Source organism: Rhodnius prolixus, unplaced genomic scaffold (assembly GCF_049639745.1).
Source record: "Rhodnius prolixus isolate KJV_2025 unplaced genomic scaffold, Rpr scaffold_2, whole genome shotgun sequence".
Classification (NCBI taxonomy): domain Eukaryota; kingdom Metazoa; phylum Arthropoda; class Insecta; order Hemiptera; family Reduviidae; genus Rhodnius; species Rhodnius prolixus.
The window spans coordinates 32,909,611-32,932,113 of record NW_027411592.1 but is presented as its reverse complement, the minus strand read 5'-3'; the positions used below and the strand labels follow the sequence as shown (position 1 = coordinate 32,932,113).

The window sequence follows — 22,503 nt, the reverse complement described above, 5'->3', positions numbered from 1 at the left end:
AGTTGTTCCTAGGCCTGTCTCTTTCTTTTCCGCGTGGCTGGCAGGCTCCATTGCATTACGAGTACAGTCTTCGGTATATTATTTTCTGGCATACTTAACATTTGCTATGCTTCTCCACTAGTTTTCTTATATCCGCATTTCTCCTCCTCCCTGCGGGATATTCTCGCGGAACGCCTCCAGAAATCCATTTGTCTTTTTCTGCATTTTTTTTTGCTGACTGTCCATGTTTCTGATGCGTAGAGCAAGATGCTTTGAACTATCGCTGTATAAATGTGCCTCTTAGTGCTGATCTGGTCTTTGTTATTCCATAAGATAGAATTTAGCATTCCTATCGCAGTCATGTATTCAATTTTTTCTGTATTTATTTCTAATCTCCACTTTCTTTATTCTTCTGCCAGCTTTCTGACCATATATCTGATGTCCTCGTCTTCATTTGCGATCGTGAGCGAATAGCAGATTGTTAAGATACATAGCCTTCCCCTAGCTATAGCAGCATTTCCTGGCCCATTCCTTCAGACTTACATCCAGATAGATCTTAAATAGGACCGGCGACATAGCACCCTTACTGAAGAGTATAGATATTGGTTTAGATTATAGTGATTGTAAATAACTAAATAAAATATTTAAAAACAAAATAACAGTAATTACTAATGGTGAAAACATATCATAGAGCTTATTTCACCATTATCATCTTAATTCATTCATTTAATTGCTTTAATTTAAAATCATGTTGTTTTAGCGGAAGTTGTTATCGGACGTGGTAGAGGTGGAGCAAGAAGTGCTCCTAGAAGAAGGGAAAACCTTCAAAGAACTTTCAACTCGCGACAGCGATCCCCCAAATAGCACAACCCATTTCGGTAAGTAATTGTTATTATTATTAATTGTTATTATTTATTATTATTATTAATGGTTTTTATTTAATAAAACCATGTAAAAAGCTTACTTTGTTAAATTTTCTTGAAAAATATCTTTAATCAGTAACAGTAAAATCGAATCATGTAATTCTTCGACAAATATTTGTTTACATAACATTAATTTGAATAATGTTTTATATGCAATTTTATAATCTTGTTACAAGTAAAATGTTTCACTAACTGTTTTAGACTGGAAAATTGGCCTAGAGTGAGGTGAAACAGTGTTGCGGAAAAACCTGATAGTGCTCCCAGGAACGCCGCAGGCTGGCACCAAAAGTGCCTCGCATCAGTCCTTCTTTAGTGAAAGGAACTGTTTATTTACCCTAATTAAATTCACCATATGTAATGAAATTATCCCTTCACCCCTTCCTTTAAACTCTACATCGTATTCTCTTAAAATCTTCCGCTAATATCTGATCCATCTTTATCAATATCTTCGTATAAAGATATATATGTATATTAAATACTTACGTTATATATTTAATTGAAAATGCCCGTCTTTAACCCCCTCTCCATCTAATCCCATTTAGTCCCTTTCACTTTGTGTGTGTGTATGTGTGTGTTTTAACATGTGTCGGGCGTTATCGTGTAAAATAACAGGGATTGTGCGGATATGGTGATGTTTTGAAAGCTATTTCATTACTTCTAGGTGTATTTCGTGTGTATACCCGCTTATATATGAGGATTGGTTAAAACAATGAGTAACTGAAAGTAATTTTGGAGGAAAGGTATGTAATAATATCAAATAACAAAAAGAAAAGCCTATTAGGAGCTAAATTTTATTTCCTTTTTTCGGCTACGTTACAGCTGACTTGGGTGCTCTAAAAGGTGTACCTATTGGAGCAGCATCTCTATGTGTAAATAAATCTTCGATTACAAAGTAATTATTTTTGACAAATGTGTATAGTGTGCAAGCTAGTTTCTACCTAGATGTTAATAGATATAATTCCTCCAAAAAGGATTGTCACTTGTTTAAATTTGTTGGATTTTATTCATATTATTGTAATATAGAATATAAAATTATAAAAAAAAAAAAATAAAAAAAATAAAAAAAAGAAAAATAATGTGTAAACTTAGTGCAAGTTTCTTATACCGAGCCATTTGTAAAAAATTAAAATGATATTGTTACACACACTAGATGCGTGAATTGTGTACTTCTCTTCGTAAAAAATTCTGTATTTCAGGTAGTTATCAAAGTGAATATTTGGCAACAGTGAACACAATATAAATTTTATCCATCCTTAATTATATTTTGCACAGTTACTTTATTATTTTAAAAAATCAACGATAGTAAGAGAAAATAATATGTTCAAATTCTCGAAAAATGTGAATAAATAATAAATGCACTTTATTTATAGGAGGTTGCTTACAAATTATATGTATACTATATCAAATGTCTCACCCTCTTAACAAAAAATAAATAAATGTATTTTAACAACCGGAAATTTATAAGTACTAAATGGTAATATGCAATAAAGTAAACGTATGTTATGACATTTATCTATTCTAACTGTAATATATATAATATATGGGATTGCATTATTCTCTTAAGATTTTATTGATATACTTTAGTACATATTTATCTTTCTTTTTCCTATTCTTTTTTAAAATATTTTATTTTTGATTATAAGGTAGATTTGCCAATCTAGTGCAGATTATTTCATGCATAAATGTTGGTGTTTACATTTAAGAAAAAAATATAATTGTAATCATAACCTTCACCAACTGTGCTTCCATTAGTGTAGTTATTTAGTTACAAATCGAACCTTATATTAGAAAAGGAAAATTCAAAAATTGTAAATCGATTTTGTTATAAACATGCGAAGGTTTGGGAATTATTAGTTAATTGAAATAAACGGTACATTATAAATAATTTAATTAATTAAAACTACAAAATAAAAAAATTTAAGATTTTTTGAATTAGTTGCTGCCAATTTATTACTTTTTTTATATGTTCATTGTTGACAGAATATTTCCTTTAAAGGAGTAAATTTCTCTGTTAAAATCGTAAGTCAATTTAGCATTTTAGTAAATTATGTAAAATATTGCACTCCTATTCTCTTTGTCAGGGTAGGGGTAACTCACTGTTAAGGCTCAAAGATGAATCTAAATTTAAATCAATTATTATTTTCTATTAAATACGGCTACTATTTTTTTGATTTATTTTTTATTTATGATTGTTGGTTTTATTGAAGATTGTAGGTTTAACAGTTTGATTGCGATGGTTTAAATAAATAACTATGGCACAGTTCGAAATAATGTCGCTATGTTTACGAATAGGTATTTTTTTTTCTTTTTTGCTAGTTTGCATTGTTTCTTTCATAAAATTGGAAAAGAAAAAAGTTTATTGTGTATATACGTTTCGTAATGTGAAAACTAACATAAGTAAATATCTGTAAATAATCGTAAATCATTCTCAAAATTTTCTTTGCTTTTATCATTTAACAGTGTTCAAACAAATTAGTTTCTTCAATGCCTTGTTTTAACTAAGAGTACGTTTATTCATTCAATTTTGAAGCAACTTTTTTTGTTTTTAACTTTTTTTTTTTTTTGTAATATTTGAGTATTTATGTTATTAAAGTACTTACACAAGGTCACAAATTATTCAAATTCCTTTATATGACTTCTCATTTTTTTTTTTTTTTTTTCTGCGCATTACCTGAATATTTTTGTCGTATTTAATAAATTGTTCAGCAATTAGATCCGATTTGCCTTTTTTTTTCTTCTTTCACTTTTTTTTATTTCTCTAACTGCATCAAAAAGAAAGAGAAGGGGGAGAAAAGAAGGCAGTTATTTTGAATCTTGCACTAATTGTAGTTAGACAAAATAATAATCATTAGGAAGTGTGTCCTTCATAGTTGCATATTTTCTCCGAAATTATAAAAAAAAATTTATATATATATATATGTATTTATATATATATATTTATATATAAATAATTGTATGTACATTATACATAAAACCTATGCCCTTTATTGTAAACATAGCGATGTCATAAACACAAAAACAAAAATTTATTAAAAAATAATACATCTTCCCAAGATTGGGTATCTAAATCTAATATAGGTATTTATAAAGCAAAATTAGAAGCATGATATCTACATTTAATATTTATTTAACATAGAATAATAAAAAATATATTTAAAAAAAAAATGAATAACGAAAATTCCTCATAGTATGAAACTAGCACGTTTTATATAAACTAGGACATGTGGACATATTGCTGGATAAAATTTATGCACACAATTTCGCGGAGTAAACGTAATCATTAATATTTGACACTAATAATAAACATGTTTAAAAAAATTCAGAAAAGCAAAAAGCTTTAAAAATAAATATATATAAGATTTCTATTATACAAACAAAAGTCAAGTGAACCAGATTTTAAATGTTATTTAGATAACACCAATTTTTTTTCCCTTTTTCTCTCATTCTCTTCTCCATTTTTGCAAAATAAACACATTTATCGTTGTTAGTGAAATTAAAATAACATTTATATAAAAGTGTAAAAACTTATACATACGTAACTGTCTAAAACCAAACTCAATTTATCGAATAGTCAACATACTCCATATTTTATTTTTAAATTTTGTTTAGAATCAAATTATGAATGTACTGAAAATAATTTACCAGATACACCAGTATTTTTTCCTCTTTCTTTCTGATTTATTTGGTCACTTGTGCATTACTGTTTGATGTGGGCATACAATATTTTTTATTAACATTTATTGATATGAGTGTTAGAAAACAAATAAATAACTAATTATGTAACATAATTACGAGAAAAATATTTGCTTGAGGTGCACTCATCCCTTACAGCATGATATGTTAGCTCGGTATATTGTTATTTAGTTTATAATAATTATCACTTTACACTTTAGTATTTATAATTTTTTTATTTTATCATTATTATTACTATTATAATTATTTTTATTTTTTGCAGATATATTTGCAAAAGAATTACATTAAATGAAATATCTATTTAGGCTTAATATCATGTGTTGGTGTGAGTGCTCCATTATAAATAAACATTTAATAGCTACTTTGGAAATAAAAAATATGATGTAGCTTTATATTTTAGATGTTACTACATAATATGTGATATAGTTCGCTTGTAAATAATTTTAAGCGATGTTTGATGTTTATATTGAAGCTTTGTTTAAAAAAAAAATAAATTAAAAAAGGGCAAATATAAACATATAATTTACATCAAGGAAAAAAAAAAAATTGTTATCGCTGCTGGTATTTAACAACAAATAATCATGTTACTTTGAATCAGAATAAGTTAGAAGAATATGATGTTTTATATAATGCTATAATGGATAAAATAATAATAATAATATATATATATGAGTGATTGAGTCAAAAATAAATAAATAAAAATTCCTGGTATTTTAAATTGGAGGTTTCGACAAATAGTACCTCTGCAGTTGTCATGTGACTGGCTAAAGAGTGAATGAATGTGAATGCTTATTTAAAAAAGCTCTGGCTGACATCGACTGATTTCAAGATTCCAATTAGTGTCAAAACAAAAATATTTATAAGATTCACTCTATAATTTTTTATTTTTAGCCACCATTGACAAAAAAATTGTTAATATGTAAATGTAATTTTATCTTTGCCGTGTAATGGTAATGTACACTGTAAAGTTTATCTTAATCTTACACAATGTCAAACTTAAAAAAAAGGAAGAGCACTTGAGAGGCAGTTTTTAGGCATTCTGTTTAAAAGTACTATTTTTATTTTACTGGGTTTCCTTGTCTGTGTACATCAGGTGATTAATTGAATATTGTAACGTTCATCCCTAGTTGGATATGTGGAATTTAATATTTTTTGTTCCTCGTAATTAAACTAAACCTAATTAAAAAAGGATAAAGTACTGTCGATTGTTCCTCTTCATTCATTTTTTTTTTATTATTATTGTTTTTAAGAGTTATTTTCAGTGATTTTATTTAAAAGTGCTGCCTTAAAAAATTAAGTTTTGCATTGTGCTGTGGGTCGCTCGTGTTTACTTCACGAGTTTATGCTGTGTCTTAAAGAAATATAAATATAGGTATATATATATTTAAGTATATAATATATGCAAAGAATTGTACAGATAAAAATCAGATTTAAGATTAGAAAAAAAAAACTGGCGTTTAATTATAATATATTGTTTTTTGGTTGATTACTTTCTGTTGAATTTTTGGTTCAAATAAAAAAGAAATTCGTGTGTTTACAAATTGCCTGTTTCTTATTTTTTTAAAATCTTTATTGTCATATTTTTTTAAATAACTACATACATGTATAAATTCAAATTTATATACTGTCATACTTCATATTAACAAAGATAATAAAAATAAATTTTCCACAATTAATATGCCCAATTGTGTAGAATAATTTTTTTTTTTTTAAATACTTGAATACTTAACTGATGTTAGCAACAAAGTTTAAAACATAAACGATGGGGGCTGTTTTTCTAGATGTAATTTCTAAACGGTTCTCGTCATTTAATAAAAGCTCTGCTTGATTGCTGCTTTTGGAAATGCTTCCAACAATTTTGGAATTTCTGTATAAAAAAAAAAAATTCTTTATTATAATATGATGTAATGTATATAGCGGTTCATACCATTATGCAAACAATTTCCCCCGAGGAGTTAGTGTAGAAGGAAAAAACGAAAACTCATATTTCGGATATTTCTTCTGTGCAATATTTTGTACGGAATAATATAAAAATAGCTGCGTGATACACCTACAAAGCTTTCTCTTACTCCAATCCTCATAGTTTAATTGACAAGATTCTGCGAATGTTTTAGTAAACTCAGGTTTTAGCAAACTATTTAAGTCACGTAAAATGCAGCTTAACTTTAGATGGAATTTCAAATATCCATCCAAAAAAAATAAACCTTTAAATTTAAATTGTGTTGACTAGTTTTCTCAAAAAACTTATCTGTATATGAGTACTTGGTTAAATGATTTCAGTCAATTTGTTTCTGAGAAAATAGAAAATATTCCGGAAATCGTATCTCAGCAATGCCAATTTCTTTTAACTCGGAATTTTAGCAACACATTTTCTCCCTCTAAATAGTTACGGACCATACATAACAAGAAGCTTTTTTTTAAATGTGGTTAGGACTGCAGTGATGGATATTTTCTTTGATTTTATCCATCGCAGCATGCATTAATATTCTTTTATCCCGGATTATTGTGTCGGACATTCATCCATCATTAGAGGTGCAGTAGACAGTATGGTGTATATCTAATCTACCTCTGATGTTCTACCTACTATTTATTTGGTACTAATCTGCCCCTGTTTATGTATGAAAGTTCAGAGGTACGATAAACATACGTGCGACGACAGATACAATCAGCCTACATTAAATTTTTAGTGGAAAGTTGTTCAAAAACAAGTTCTAAAAAAGTGTAAATGTGTAACAGATTTAGATAAAATAGTAGAAGGAGTTTTTGAGGAAAAAACTAAAATTCCTCTCAGTATTTCATCGCTTAGCTTGTGTTAGGTCTTAAACCACTTTGTAAGTTTGAACATTCTGCGATTTTACTTCAATTATATCCCTTTCTTCTGGATAGCGTCGTTGACCAACAGAAGTCAATTCCAGAGCTAATAGCTTGTTTCTTTTGCTCTTGTTAATATACATGATTTGGAGCTACACAGATACTACACTTTCGAATAAGGACTTTTATTTAGCCTCTTGCAACTTCTGTGATTTATTATTAGGGTACCGATTTCTAACCTTTCGCTACCCTTAGGATTGCTGTACAGCTCGACTCACCATTTTCTGGAAACAGAGACCCAACAAACATTAAAGAAATTTACTTTAAAAACCCCGACACTCATTGCCCTGAAAAGAAAAAGCATTCAAAAAATAAAAATAAATAAATGAGCAATAATGAGAAATCTAAATTTAAAAAATGGCTCGTCACTTCTGAGAAGTAATGGACGACCGGGATTTTCAGTGCACCATCTACTTCTGGACGAAGTACTCTTGCAGCTTCATGCACAATGGGCTGATCTTTATCTTCATATAAGAAGAAAAAACCTGAGGGCACCAAACGGACCGTAATGTCGCTGAGCCCTAAACAGTTTGAACCAGAGCAGATCTTGTTTTTGGTCCTTTCGCCAATAGAAAAATAATAATAATTGAATAAATAGTAAGGTAAAAAAATTCTAATTTTTTCATTGGTTTCCACAAAGGTTCATGGTTCATTAAATTCAGGATGTTTTGTACAGTTTACAAAAAAAATGAACTTTACATCCCTTTATTAACATCCTGAATATGATGTTTCTTTCATAGATTTCTTGAGCGTAATTCTTTGTTTCTAAAGTCGAATAAACCCAAGGTAAGAATAAAATTCAGTCGTGAGAATAGTAATATCTAATTGATGTAGAAATCACATGAAAAAAAATTATGTGGAATACTTTTGAGCAATAGTTGACTTCTTCGGAGAGCTGAAAAAATTTGACAGCCTACCTACCTACAACCGTAAAATTATGGGATTTAAGTTGCCAACTATTTTAGGTTATGTTAAAATTTTCTTACAAGGAATTTTAAAGAAATTTCTCATTTATGATTCAGTATTAATTCTTTTATTACATTTAAAATTTCACTGTTTTTTCCTTACAGTGCATGGTTATAAAATTGCAAGTTCCATACGTAAACACGCTTCAATAAAAACAAATCAGCTGTTAGCTGGGAATGCGAGAACTGTCGTCTTTCGACAGGCCTGTGAAGTATCGAGAGAAAGAATCTGTCTAGCATTGGGGTTTTGTACATATACATGAAATAGTGTGCTTTTTTTTACCTAATGAATGTATTACATAACTGCATTTTCACAAACAAAATGGTGAGTAATTGTAGAGCAATGGTTTTCTGTATTCTTATTTAAAAATAGTTGGTCCTGGTCATTATTGACCCGTATTTATTTACAATGAAAGAGACTGCATTTTTGTGAACTTTTGGGTGTATTGTGATACGTTTTGCCTAAAAGTATTGTTGGATATTGATAATTAAATATGATTAAACAGGAAGAATTGAACAATGGATTATTATAATGAATTGACACACCATTGGAGAGGTTATGCTAAGGTAAAAGGTAGTAAATGTTGAAATTAATTTTTTGTTCGATCAAATCAAATGTGCAAATTATTTTCCCATGTCGTTGAAAGAAGAATTCATTTTGGTATCTAAGATGTGTAAAGCCCTTAATTCTTCATTTTTATTTTTTTGTTAAACAAACAAACTGAAGGTAGGGATTATTAAAATAATTTGCAAATGTTACTAATTTTTTTCTGCATGAATTTGGAAGTAACCCCGTTTTGAACAATTAGTGATGTAACTAACTTTATCGAAAATAAATTTTATATAACCAATCACAAAGTAAAGTTCTGTAAAAATCTTAAGGATTTGTGATTCAGGGCAAGTAGACAACATAAATTGTTTTCACTGAAAGAAGAACGTTCGGAAATAATTAGTTGCTTTTTTTTTTAATCTTGTCTAAGCCATCCCTAATCTAGGCAAGGTTCATAATTTGATTAATCCAGATTTGCTAAGTGTCTTTATTGAAAGTTGCAGTAATTCTTTATTTGCCAAATTAAATTTTCCGGTTTTTAAATTTTACTAAATTCACTTTAAAGATCTCTTAGAAAACCATACAAGCTCGTTAAAGTACTTACATCGGCAATTATTTGCAGCAGATAACTTATTTTATTCTAATTAGATTTTGTCTAATGAAAGGTAAGTACTGTTAGTTTATTTGATGCGAGATGCAAAATTAAAATCCGAAATGACCAGAAATAGAAGTAACATGTGCTATGACGGATCAAATCAGTGATATTTTATTATTTTCTTCTTCTTAATAACAGTTAATGCTGTTAGATCGTGTTTATATTTACTAACAGATTGGAACAACATAAAAAAAAAATGAAAACGTGAAAATTGTAGTTAACATTTTTGGTTGAATATGCAATTGAGAACTACAATCACTATCCTACGAAGGTGGGTGCCATTTAAATTCGGGCCAAACTGGAAAAGTTAATTATACTTGAAGAAAGGCTATTTAGTAGTTTTTTTTTTTTTTAATGTAGGATAATTTTAATGTCAGCAACTTAATCAGCAGGACACCGAACCTAGGATTTATTTAATTTCCCATACTCCCAATTTCTTCTCTACATTCTTTTGGCAGGAATTGTTATACTTTCCTGGAAAATTGTTTTTTTTATTGGTTCACCATGTGCATTTTGATAAGCGGTACAGGTATTTAGAACCAAGAGGGATCAATTAATTAGATTATTTTCTAGTTTTTGGAGTTTTCTCTATTCTTTGCATGTGGTAACATAAATATAAAACATTTTTATTTTAAACCTTCCAAAAAAATCTATATTATAGTGGTACTGGGAAATCAGAAGGTAATTTTTATTTGAAATCATGGCAGATAGCACTCAACTTGTTTTACTTGGCTGGCTAAAACCGATAGTTTTAATTGCAAGCAGGTTGATTGGATTAATTTTTTTTTTTTTTTTTAGGGTAGTCAATTTTGAGAATTTTTCAGTACACTTCTGTCTCTGGACAGTGATCTCGCGTTACCACCGGATCAGAAAGATCGAACCTGGGATCTCTACATTTAAAGTCCAGAGTTTAGGAATAGTTTGCAAAGCAAAAATCACTTTTCGGATTTTTTTTTTGCAAGTAGTCTGTTTCGGTCATTCTTGCCTTTTTATTGTTTTTAAACTAAGGTTTTGTAAAATTGTGTTATAATCATTGTAATAATCGCATTAAGCAAAAATCTTCTGAATCTTCTCTTTACCCCTAAAATCTTCCAGGGCTGTTCCTCTGTCTCTGCTTCATCAAGGGGCCCATTTTTTTCATCCAGCGCATGGTAGCCAAAACTCGCGAATCCTAGGTAATAGAATAGATGAAAAATTTCAGTTATATAACTTACACTGACTATATCTAAGTATAACGTAGGTAGTTCAAAAGCTGCCCCCTCTGCTCTGTATTCTGCAGGGTATTTCTAAATTCTGTTCCTAAAGTTATCCATGATACCATCCAAATACACATTCCATAAGACCAAAGCAACATTCTAACTAACTAGACAATAAGTAATCTACCCAATATTGTAATTTTTTGAAGAATCACAGAAATGGGGTTCCTTCACATTCGAATTTATTTTTATACAGTAAATCCCCAGAATCCTAACAGCTAACTACCATGCAAATATCGCCAAATACGATCGCCCTCGGTTGTAATGGAGAATCAAGTGTGAGATTAATTCACGGAAAACTTTAAACCTGTTTCTAGTAATTTTTTTTTTTTGATAACATTATTAAGTTGTCCTTATCACCCAAAAGTTTTATTCACAAAAAAAAAAAAATTATGGCACAATAAAATCTGAGGTTGTTACCGTTTGGAGCCAGTACAGAGCTCTAAAGCCTTCAAGTCTGTTTTCACTTTTTACAAATATTGATAAGACATTGGTTCCTCTATCCTTGAGCAGTATTTGTGAATGACTAATAATAGCGGAAAAATCGGGAGTAATCCTGGGACCAGTGCACTAAACACTGCTAATTTCTTCCCTATTAATTACATTTTCAACCATTTATCAGCAAGTGAAAATTAAGTATTAAAGAATTATATTTATATATTACCACTATTAATAAATTTTTTCTCTCCCAGCATTGTTTTCATCGGGGAACATGGAAAAACACCCATTAAAAGGCAATGCGTCAATTCCTATGAATGTACCCACATCTTACCAAGCAGTTGGTGATAAGGTATGCCTGGCATGCATGATTCTCCGGAACATTTGTTATACCCTTAAAATGTAGTACATCACGGTTATTAATTTTTAATAAAACCTTAATTGCTTGTTACAGACCTAAAATCCTGATGAATTATAATTATAAAAATAAAATACTTTTTAAATAAGTGTATATATATTTATTATTTTTTTATTTAACAAGTAATCATCTTTAATATTTGATTTTTCTAACGAGCATGTAAATTTTTTACTTTTTTTCTGTTACGGTTAAAATGGGTTAATGGTTAAAATTCCTGAAAATAAAAATGTGAAGTTTTAATAAACTTTGTTTTTTGCTGTAGCTTTGCTTTAACCCTTAAAAGTGATGTAAACAGCTTTCATTACATTTGTAGTTCGTTTAATTTATTAGTAAATCCTTGTAAGAAGTTATTAATAGGAATATGAACGAATTAAATCAATTTTTAATAATTATTAGGTATCGAACGGCCAACAAAACAGAACTACTTCTTTGAGCTCTGACGAAGATATGATAGATATTACTTCATCTACAATGTCAGAAAGAAACATCCAAGATGAGTTAGGATCATCATCAACTCATTGTGAGTATATATTTTTCAATTTTAATTTAGGCTTGTTTGGATTTTAATTCAGGTGCTTTGTAGAGGACATTCTTCTTTTGTATCTCTGTCGGTTAGGAACAGCAAATATTTTCCGACAAACTACAAATCAAAAATGAAAATTCTTTTAAAAAAAATCAATAAAATGCAATTTTTTGTTATCTAATTGCGCAACTATTACTAATAATGAACATCAGTATTTTATATTATTCTCTCCTGTCACTAGTTTATTTTGAATTATTACTTGAGGATATGACAGTTTAGTGTTAAATACTAAAATATGAAGGCAATTTTATGTTGGTTAACTAACTTGAAATAAGTTTTCGTATTATCTCCATTGTAAACTGTGAATTTACTGTGAACTGTAAATTTTCAAATTTATTTTTCTACCTTTATTCTGACCTCAAGCTCTGCTCTTCTTAATGCAATCTTGATGTCGACTAAATAAAATGTTCTCGCAAACTTTCTGTTCAGAAGCCTTCTCAGCTTGAAGAACTTTCTCCTGTTAGAAACTTTAGGAAAAATAACAGAAAACCATTCTTCAAGCCTATTTTTGCTGAGATGGTGAAAACCATCACTCTTACAAGAGGCTAACTTGTGCAACAAAGCTTTAATGGTGATTACATTGCTGCCTTTAATTTTCTTGCGAGTTACCCTATAGGCCCTATTTGCTCACGTAAATCTCGAACTTTACCAAAAAAGCATTTTTCAACCTAAATGTGGGCACACTTTCGTTTGCCAGTAGTTAATGAGTAATCGCTTCAATCTTTTATCAACGTAATCGCAGCAATCTCTAGTCGGACGGCAAGTGGCTCGATATCTGCTAGCCAGTTCCATTGAAGTAATAGGGGTCGATCGAGGGGCTCCTAGTAAAACTCTTATGGCCGCGTTTTGAACTTTATCCAGTATACCACATACTGTTTCAGGGGCAGTAATTAGAGCTTCCGTGGCATATACTCTAACGAAGGTTTCATATATGTTTTATAGGTCAGGGTAAGCACTTCCTGTGTCGTACCCCATTTAATAAGTGATATGCGTTGTTCGCTTTGTTCCACCAGCTTCTCTACATTCTCTAAAATTCTCAGGCTGGTTAGGGGACTTACCTTTTTTTAAAAATTGGCACAATTTCGGCTTTTCTCCACTCTGATGGGATTCCTTTTTGTCATACAAGATTGGGGAAGGTAAGCACTACTATTTTAGCTTTAGGGCCAAGGTTCACCAAGAATGCTGGCATTAACTCATCCGGCCCTGCGCTTTTGTTAATATCGGTCTTTTCCAAGGCACAGTTTTAGGGCGTAGGCCTGGAAACCTGATATTTGGTATTATCGTAAATCGTCTGAAGAAGAGCCTGCTTCAGCAATGCAAAAAATTTCAATATTATTACTTAAAATCATATGTTTTAGTTCAGTGAACTCGTCATTGCATTCCAGGATAATATTCTGAGCAGCCAGTCGTCGCCTTGAGAAAGGCCGTTTCCTTGTGGGTTAGAAGCCATAATTATAATTTTATTGTAATTGACGCAATTTAATTATTGCAATTTTATTGCCAAGGTCTGCTTTCGGCGACAATTGTCAGTCTCGTTCAGCGAGACCAGGGGACACCACGAGTAGGCGACTGATCACCCCCTGCCTAACGGTAGTTGCGTGTCGTTAGATTAAACTTCTGGATCTGTCTGCTTTTAATATGAACTTAGAAATTTTAGGAGTATCTTCAACTTTTAGTTTAGCATTGATCTTAGTAAATCGAAGTAAGTTCCAAAAGAACAACGTAACAACAGCTCAGCTTTCGAATGTACGCGGTGATCCGATTATGAAATATAAATCATTATATTTTAAGATCAGATTATTCACTAAACAATTAAGGTAAGATAAGGCAGCTAGCATGGTACCTCAAGATAACAAAATCATCTTCAGAAGCTGCTGATGAAATGTACTGTAGTAGCAAAAACGGAGTGATCCAATTGTCTTGATATTTTGGAAAATTGGGTTTCAAAAGATTTTCTCTGGCTCTTGCTGGAAAAAAAAATAAATAAATACAAATTATATAGTGGTTAAGGTTTATACGAAATGATATTTTAATTTATGTATGAATATTTGAATCTACTTAGAATCAAAGTAACTCGCTTTAACAGTTGCTAGGGTTTTCACAACCCCAAGCGGCAAATATTGATCTAAGTGAGTGTTTAATCTAGTGGAATACCTTTATTTCAGAAATGTAAAAAATACTGTTTCCTAAAAACATTTAAAACAATAGAAATTATTGTTTAATCTTTAAAAAATACTAGATATATTAATATTGAGGTCATAACTACCTACATTAACGTCTAGCATTACTATGTCCTAGCTGATAAAACGGGTGTGTTCTTGCGAAATATTGCCAAAAGGTTTGTAACCCATCTAAAAAAACTAAATTTTTTAAGATCCTGGTTCTATTATTGAAGGGAAATAGAGAGGTTAGCAAATTAAACGTATTACGAATTGATGCTTATGCTTTCTTTAATAAATCGTTTGAATTTAATTCTTCTATTCATTTGCATTCAAGTTTTATGGTAATAAATGTTATTTTTGCTGCGGGAGTTTAGTTTAACAGAATCTTTGCTCAAAGTAAAATTAGATAAATATTTGTAAATATGTGCCATTAAAATTATTTTAAAAAATAAATAAAACTCCATAATTGTTCATTTCAAGGTGGTGTAACCTTTGCTGGATTGCAGGGTGAGTGTTGAAATTAAATTTGTTCCAGTAAAAAGTTCCAAGTTAAGAGTTTTTGGTACAAGTTATTTGCACTTTTCCTTTTGTAGAGAGTGTTTATGTTGTGTTTGCATCTTGTTTTATTGATTAAATTTTATTGCATCACCTCTTTAGTTTTTAAATCTTAAAATTTCCTTTGCACGTTGGAATCATTGTGTACCAAGTGTACTTTGGTATGCTATAAATAAACTTCTTCTCCACAAAATAATTGCTAATTATACTTTTTGTTTTTAATATTAATTAAAAATACATTGATAGCTTTATTTAGTAACTTTTTATTATTTTAAGATTTTTTTTTTTGCCTTGGACCTTTTGATTGGTTTCCTTTTCTTAAGATCGCTTAGATTTTATTATTTTTATCCTTTCATTCCAAAGCAGCTAGAAAATTATGTCTATTGAACTGAATTGATATTTAAACATAAATTAATTAATTAAATTTTAATACAGAAATAGTTTCATTATTCCTTTAAATTAATTATTCGTTCATGCCAGTATCGGATTCATCCTAAACAATCTAATGTTTCAAACCCAATTATTATCATCGATTTATTTATTTTTTGACTTAGAATGCGAATTTTAATTTTATTATGGCGGAGAGAGCGTTACCAAAAAAAGCATTACCGAGTCTGGTAAAAGTGGCAGTGGTTTGGTTTTAAAAAGGATGGTGAGGGGGCGATTGAACTTTTAAAAGGTGTTTTCGGATTAGAGCGCGTGCTTCTGTAGTTATGTTAAGAGGACACAAACATATATGAAATATTATATTGATCTGTTCCTTTAATGTTTACACCTGCAGTTTTCAGCTATCTGCTTGAGTTTTTTAAATGTTATTTTAGTTCAAATCAGCGCTTCATTGCATTATAAACCACCAAAATAAGTAAGGATCCACGAAACACTGAGTAAAGAAGTTACCTAAAGGAGTCACATTCCAAAAATACTTCATTACTATTCATTCTTTTCATTAAAGAGATCGTGAAACCGCTGTCTGGTACCATCTGATCGGATAAATAATAAGTTCCTGCTTACTCAAGAAAGTTTCTATCAAGTGAGACTTGGAAATAAGGTAATGCGGGACTGGAACGACGCCCTTTAACTTCCAGAGTATCAAGAGAGCCACAAGAAGTGCCAAGACTTGTTGCATCGAGAAATATCTCAGAACATCATTCTTTCTTCTCAAAGGGTGGAATCTGAAGTAGTATTCTGGGATAATATCAGATCATGCGAAGATTGGAAGGATGATTAAGAAAAAAGTTTTTTTCCAGAATTTTCCTGTTACTGGTAACAGACTAATGGATGATATCAAATAGGGAGACGTGAGGTTTATTAGACTCCAGTATCTCCGACAATAAGCCTCGTTTGTGATAGTTGTTACCAATGCTTATTTAACCGCATTTTGCGAGAGTCACTATTAGCCCTTTCAACATTTAGAGATCTCCGCTCAAGAAATGCAACCTCTAAGAGTAGAAGAAGAATATTGGTAAAAATCACCATTCATGCTTCCTTCATTAAAGTACGGCCCAATATGTAGACCTCCTAGAACACGCCAGACATTTATTCCTTTAACTGTCTGATGTCGGTTTGCGTATGTGACTCGAGGATTTTCTTGGGCCGTTGCTGGTAAATTTACTTTCACCCGTCACAAAAAAATATTCATTTAGAAAAATCTGTATCTTCTGATAATTGCACATGCATTTTTCAATACGAGGGCCGTTTGAAAAGTCCGTGCAAAGTCAGAGAGATAGCACTACTGGCGCGTATCGAGGTTATGTTTAGTTAGTAGCATCTCTTGGAAGAACACACACCAAGTTTCAGCCAGATCGGTCTATTCCTTTGTGTTTGGCATTCGTTTGAATCGAGGAAGTCGAGTGATTTTCAAAAAATGGACGAAAAAGAATTTCGTGTGTTGATTAAACACTACTTTATGAAAGGCAAAACGCCTCAGGAGACTAAAGAGAAGCTTGATAAACATAATGGTGACTCTGCATCTTCGATTAAAACAGTTTATAAGTGGTTTCAAAATTTTCGGAGTGGCCATATGGGCACAAGTGACGCTGAACGTTCTGGACGCCCTGTTGAGGTTACTACTCCAGAAATCATTGATAAAATCCATGATATGGTGATGGATGACAGAAGAGTGAAGGTGCGTGAGATTGCTAGTGCTGTGGGCATCTCGAATGAACGGGTACATAATATTTTGCATCAACATTTGGACATGACAAAGCTATCCGCAAGATAGGTGCCGCGATTGCTCTCGCTTGACCAAAAACGAAATTCAAGACAGCATGTACATGCTGGTTTTTGCATTGTTGCTTTATGGTGCAATCGTTGTGCAATGTGGGTTCTATAAAGTCGTACGTTGTAATTATCTAAATCCTCCAATTGTTTTTGGAGCTGTTTAATGCGTGACTGTAAGGTGAAGTAAGCTTTTCTCATTACAACCTTTCATCTTACATCCGAGCAGCTCTAACAGCTAGTCTACGACGTTCTTAAAAAAATAAAAAATAATAATAGTACATATCACGAATTTCAAAAGGTTAAAACATACTATTTTTAGTATGTTGTTATTTTATATTTAAAAATTAAATGTGGGCCAGCTCACTGAGCTTTACACATAGTGATTCATTTTGGGCATGTTAAAAAAGTAACAACTAATATTTGCATCATAAACGTAGTGTTTACATAAGTAAATGTAATCTCTGAATGAGTTAACACAATGCTGGTTCAAACTGCAGATGATTAATAATGGTAAATTTACTTTTAGAAATATGTTTTCAATCATAACTTGTAAAATACTGTTTACAGAAAAAACTTTTCATTAAATTTTACTTTAAAAAAATTGAGGAATCTATTTCTGAAATATTAGAAATTTGGATTTCTAACGAAAACTAAGCGGACGCGTTTTTTTTTGAGAGAGTAGGCTTATCCTTTGCTCTTAAAGACGCACATAATTTAGTTACATTATAAATAAGCGAGGTAACTGTGGAGGATTTGTTAAAAGTGGTAAAAAACATGAAAAACAACCACTGATCAAAAGGGTTTGGAAAATTTCGTTTTTATTAAAAACAGTATTATATTTTTTTAAAGTCCTCACAACACTTTTTTAATGGTTGCATCACACATTGTAAGTTTCTATCAGTGTTGAAAAATTCGAAAGTTATACGATTATATTGGAAAGAAACTTACTTACTTAATCTCTGGCCATTGTCTTGGCTTTGTTGACTGTTATTCCAGTCTTATTGGAAAGAAACTTAAATTACCTGATTAATGATGGGGAGTTACATTGGTTAATAAAAAAATTGGAATAGCTTGAGGTAACCAGCTAGAAACTTACCCAGAATAAATAATATAATAAATTATTATAAATTAATATTTATGTTAATTCTAGGCTGCTAGAAACGTAGTAACTTACAAACAGGATAAATATGATTACGGAAAAGATTTTTATTAGTACATTTGATTCTGTCGGTAAACATAAAACATATTATAAGCCTTAGAAAAACAAAGTTCTGTTAGCTTCTATCACTTAAACAGAACGTTTGTTGAGCTGTCTTTCAAGTACTGCTTAAAAAGTTATAGTTTTGTGTATTACAGGTATGCATTGGATTCCATTAAGAATAACCCGAAAAAAAGAAAAGAAAACAGTATGTCTGCTACAACTGCTAATTTTCTCAATTTAGAGAAGTTTATCATCAAAGAGCTTCGCAAAGATCGGATCTAGAGTATCCTTTTATACCTGTTGCACATTAATGAATTGGGTATAGCAATTCTGGAAGCAGGCATTTTGCCGATGACACTATGTTAATTGCAAAAGACAGGAGTGTTGATAAGGCTACAAAGGTAACATTATATCTCTTAAAACATGACTTCCAAAAAATGTGTTGACAGAAACGTTAAGAAAACTCTGAAAGTACTATACAAACAAATTGAGAAGATAGAGAGTACTAAATCATTACGAGGTATTATATTAGAAAGTATACTAATATTATACCTGGAAAAGTCGTGTGTGTGAAAATCAGAATACAAGCAAACCTTCAGTAGCCAGATGGTTCAAGTGATTTTCTTATCTAAAAAATAAGTTAAGAAGTTCCAGCTAAAATTATAAATGGCTTCCTGTTATGATCTACTCTAGTGTGGAGATAGATAGAGAATAACACATTTCTCTTACTTTTCTTAATTATCTTGAAATGTCCTCAATTTTTATTTTTTACCATAAATTAACAAAGAACGGACAAAAAAGGAACAAATAGTTGATACTACAGATGATGTAATAATGAGCGCAGCTTACAAAACCACTTGTGAATTAGAATTATTCCGGTATTATGTAGGTCAAAATATTTAACATAATTCTTACAAGAATAAGCAGTTAAGTGAGAAAAACTCCATCATACAGTGGATTTAAAAAACAAGAAAGAAAAAAAAAATCTACGATTGAATCAAGATAAAGTGAAGAGTGAACATTTCAAACAAGGCTGAAAGTTTTTATGTTGTACTTATTTAAAGACTATCTATCGACAATTTTTTTAAAATAATGTTAGTTGTTTTTAATAGTGATGGGCTTTTTTTGCTATCAAAATGTATTCAGACAAATAAATAATTACCACCTATTTATCCATACATTTAATCAGCTAAGTATCTTATTACAAGTAATTTACTCATACAATTATCCAAAATCGATAATTAATTGCATTAATTAGTACAAAACATTCATTAAAAAAAATGGTGCTTATTGTATTTTTGTATTTAGCCAATTGGTTTACCTCACTACAGTTAACCTTAGTTCTTGCATTCATTCATGAATTCTAGATTCATAAATTTCTAAATTCACCCTTTCACCATTCATCTCTATTAGCATAAATTCGTAACATCTGTACCTCATTCATTATTTCATTTGGCACATTGTAATACGACTATATTTTTTGAGCAAGTAAAGAAAATGAGAAAATCCTTGAATACCTTTTAATTCAGATCTGATTTTATGCCCATTTATTTTGTACATACCACTCCTATAAAAGAGATAATTGTTGTATCATTCTACACAGTGGCGTAGCTGGTTGTTTCATAAGATAGCTTTGACTAAATCTAACTAGCATATTATTTTATTTTTCTTAGCTAGCACGATTTTTGTATCCTACATTTTATAAATCCGAACAACCAGCGAACAATAATTTTATTCTAATCTTAATTTTTTTTTTTCGCTGGATCTATTTAGTTGCCGATATTTTATGAGTAATACATATGTTTTTATTTTATAAAGCATTTTACATTTTACTGAATTTATAAAGAATTATTCGAATATTTCGGCTTTTTAATTATTAAATAAACACTCAACAGCAAAAAAAAACCGGACACTCAGATTTGGTCTCATAATTTGTTAAATACGCTATCTTTTTAATTTATGGTAAGAATTGGTTTATTTATAAGTTATTTACACAAAATCTGCCACAAATGACTAATTTTTATTAATTATTAACACAAAATTATAAAATAAAGAAAAAATAAGAAATTAACACCTTTCTTTTAAAAACTTCATTCTTCATTTTTATCAGGTTTTCTGACAAGGGATGTTCTTCTAATAGCGGGTATTTCTCCCTCTTCTACGGCGAAGGGCACTAATCCTGTCAGGCATAGAAGAAATTAAATTTTGGACGTACTCCACCGGCAGAGCATCCCATTCTTCACGAAGAGCAATTTGGAGCTGATTTAAGTCACTAGGAGGAGGATGACGATGCCTAACACGCCTTCCTAAATTATCCCATAAATGTTCTATGGGATTCATATCGGGAGTTCTTGCAGGCCAGTCCAGAACTGTGATTCCCACTTGCTCCAAGTATTCGGTAACAATTCTGGCGGTATGTGGGCGAGCATTATCCTGCATCAAAATAAATTGGTCACCAATAAATGGAGCCAACGGGATCACAGTCTCTAGGAGCACTTCCTCAATGTACCTCCGAGCAGTCAGAGCCCCCATTATCAATGAAAATCAGTTCAGTACGGGCGTGGAAATTGATTCCACCCCAAACCATAACTGATCTCCTTTCGAAAGGTCGTGACTCGCGAAGAGTACATTGAGCAAATCGCTCCCCTGATCGTCTCTACACTCTGTCTCGATCGTCTGAGTGGTATAGACCAAAGCGAGACTCATCTGTGAATAAAACTGTTTCCCCATTGCTCTACAATCCCATGAAAATGCTGGCCAGCAAATAATCGCCTTTCTCTAAGATGCCTTTCCAGGAGTTGGGGCCCTGTCGCGGGGCGCCTAGCTTCAAGTCCACGCTCCCTCAGTCTCCGTCATACTGTATCCGAGCTAACACGCGTATTTCGCGCCACTTGAAGCCTGTCCCGAACCTCAGGAGCAGTTAAATGGCGGTCTCTCAATACTGAGAGCGTGATAAATCGATTGTCAACTTCAGTTATGGCCCTTGGTCGGCCACTGCCACCCCTCCGTTCATAACTGCCAGTCTCCCGGAAACGTCGGAGTGCATCATTAATGGCGGACTTCGCTACTCCAAGAGATTCTGCGATAGATAGGACGCTCCAGCCTTCTCTTGCCAAGGCATCAGCACGGGCTACGTCTACGTTCGAAAGAACCATTATTCCGGACCAAAATAAAAAAAATCACCTCTATTAATGACAGAAAGGCGCGGTAAATAAATTAAAGATCTTTAAAGGTGCGAAAACCTGCGTACAGTTTAGAAGAGTTCCGTCAGGTAAAGCAGCCTCAAGACAAATAAGTCACATCTGAGTCTTATCTCATGCCCTACTAATCCTGAAGGGATCAGTTCAATGGACTAAGACCCTTCCTTCTCTGTAATAACCAGATTACCCACAAAAACAAACACATTACTGATAATCAGCTTTTAATATAAAAAATATTAAGTGTCCAGTTTTTTTTCCTGTTGAGTGTATAATACTGAGCAGCCAAGATAGCAGTGCGGTTAGGGGCAAGACCTGTAAAGCTAATATGTATTGTGATACTGGGTTCGATTCCCTGTTTAGGCCTTGGATTTTCTTTTATTTTTATTTTGAGAACTTTATAGCAAAATATATTTGCTAGTCGCCTCCATCCATCAAACCTCATTGCCTAATTGGTAGTTGGACGTAAAACCCTCCTGAAAAAATTGGCAATACTTTATTTTGCTACTAAGTATATAATATTGAAATAAAAAATAACTTTATTAATGTTGAATACGTCATGTTTATGTAAATTCATTAAACCTATTCTTCAGTTTTTCCGCGTTTTGGACATTCATTACTAGTTCGGATTTCACATCCTTTGTTCCACTATCCATCGAGAAGTAGTCCTTGTTGCCTTCTCTTTTGAGGGGAAACAGTTTGTTGCTGTCTCTGATGCCTTTTCCGGTAATGCTTATTTTTATCAGCTCTTTTAATCGGAACTAATACTTAACTCTTAACAATTAGTTTAGACTAATTAAATTCGTAATTGACTTCTAGAAACAAAAACATATGATT

At 31.3% G+C, this 22,503-nt stretch overlaps 2 protein-coding genes and 1 long non-coding RNA gene across 19 annotated transcripts in view; 2 read left to right on the top strand and 1 right to left on the bottom strand.

Annotated features, from left to right (window-relative positions):
• Larp4B (La-related protein 4B) overlaps nucleotides 1-6,136 on the top strand; it is a 58,977-nt gene extending 52,841 nt beyond the window's left edge. For all 7 annotated transcript variants that reach the window (XM_074118991.1, XM_074118990.1, XM_074118988.1 and 4 more), the window contains 2 exons: nucleotides 740-857; nucleotides 1,104-6,136. In XM_074118991.1, the coding sequence (XP_073975092.1) occupies nucleotides 740-843 (104 nt within the window). In that variant the 3' untranslated portion in view covers nucleotides 844-857; nucleotides 1,104-6,136. The remainder of the gene's footprint in view (nucleotides 1-739; nucleotides 858-1,103) is intronic.
• A 2,448-nt stretch (nucleotides 6,137-8,584) lies between these two features.
• Nucleotides 8,585-22,503, top strand: part of ClC-c (chloride channel protein 3) — a 32,638-nt gene continuing 18,719 nt past the window's right edge. Inside the window, exons 1-5 of one of the 11 annotated variants that reach the window (XM_074118994.1) lie at nucleotides 8,602-8,756; nucleotides 8,938-9,005; nucleotides 11,585-11,682; nucleotides 12,145-12,268; nucleotides 14,974-15,000. In XM_074118994.1, coding sequence (XP_073975095.1) covers nucleotides 8,951-9,005; nucleotides 11,585-11,682; nucleotides 12,145-12,268; nucleotides 14,974-15,000 — 304 coding nt within the window. In that variant the 5' untranslated portion in view covers nucleotides 8,602-8,756; nucleotides 8,938-8,950. Of the gene's footprint in view, nucleotides 8,757-8,937; nucleotides 9,006-11,584; nucleotides 11,683-12,144; nucleotides 12,269-14,973; nucleotides 15,001-20,296; nucleotides 20,432-22,503 lie in introns of those variants that run through there. The other 10 variants (XM_074118996.1, XM_074118998.1, XM_074118997.1 and 7 more) reach the window with 10 other exon arrangements.
• The window catches only part of LOC141449513 (uncharacterized), a 31,485-nt gene continuing 21,231 nt past the window's right edge, over nucleotides 12,250-22,503 (bottom strand). Inside the window, exons 2-3 of the long non-coding RNA XR_012455562.1 lie at nucleotides 14,175-14,298; nucleotides 12,250-12,388 (exon numbers count right to left, since the gene is read on the bottom strand). This is a non-coding gene — a long non-coding RNA (uncharacterized lncRNA). The remainder of the gene's footprint in view (nucleotides 12,389-14,174; nucleotides 14,299-22,503) is intronic.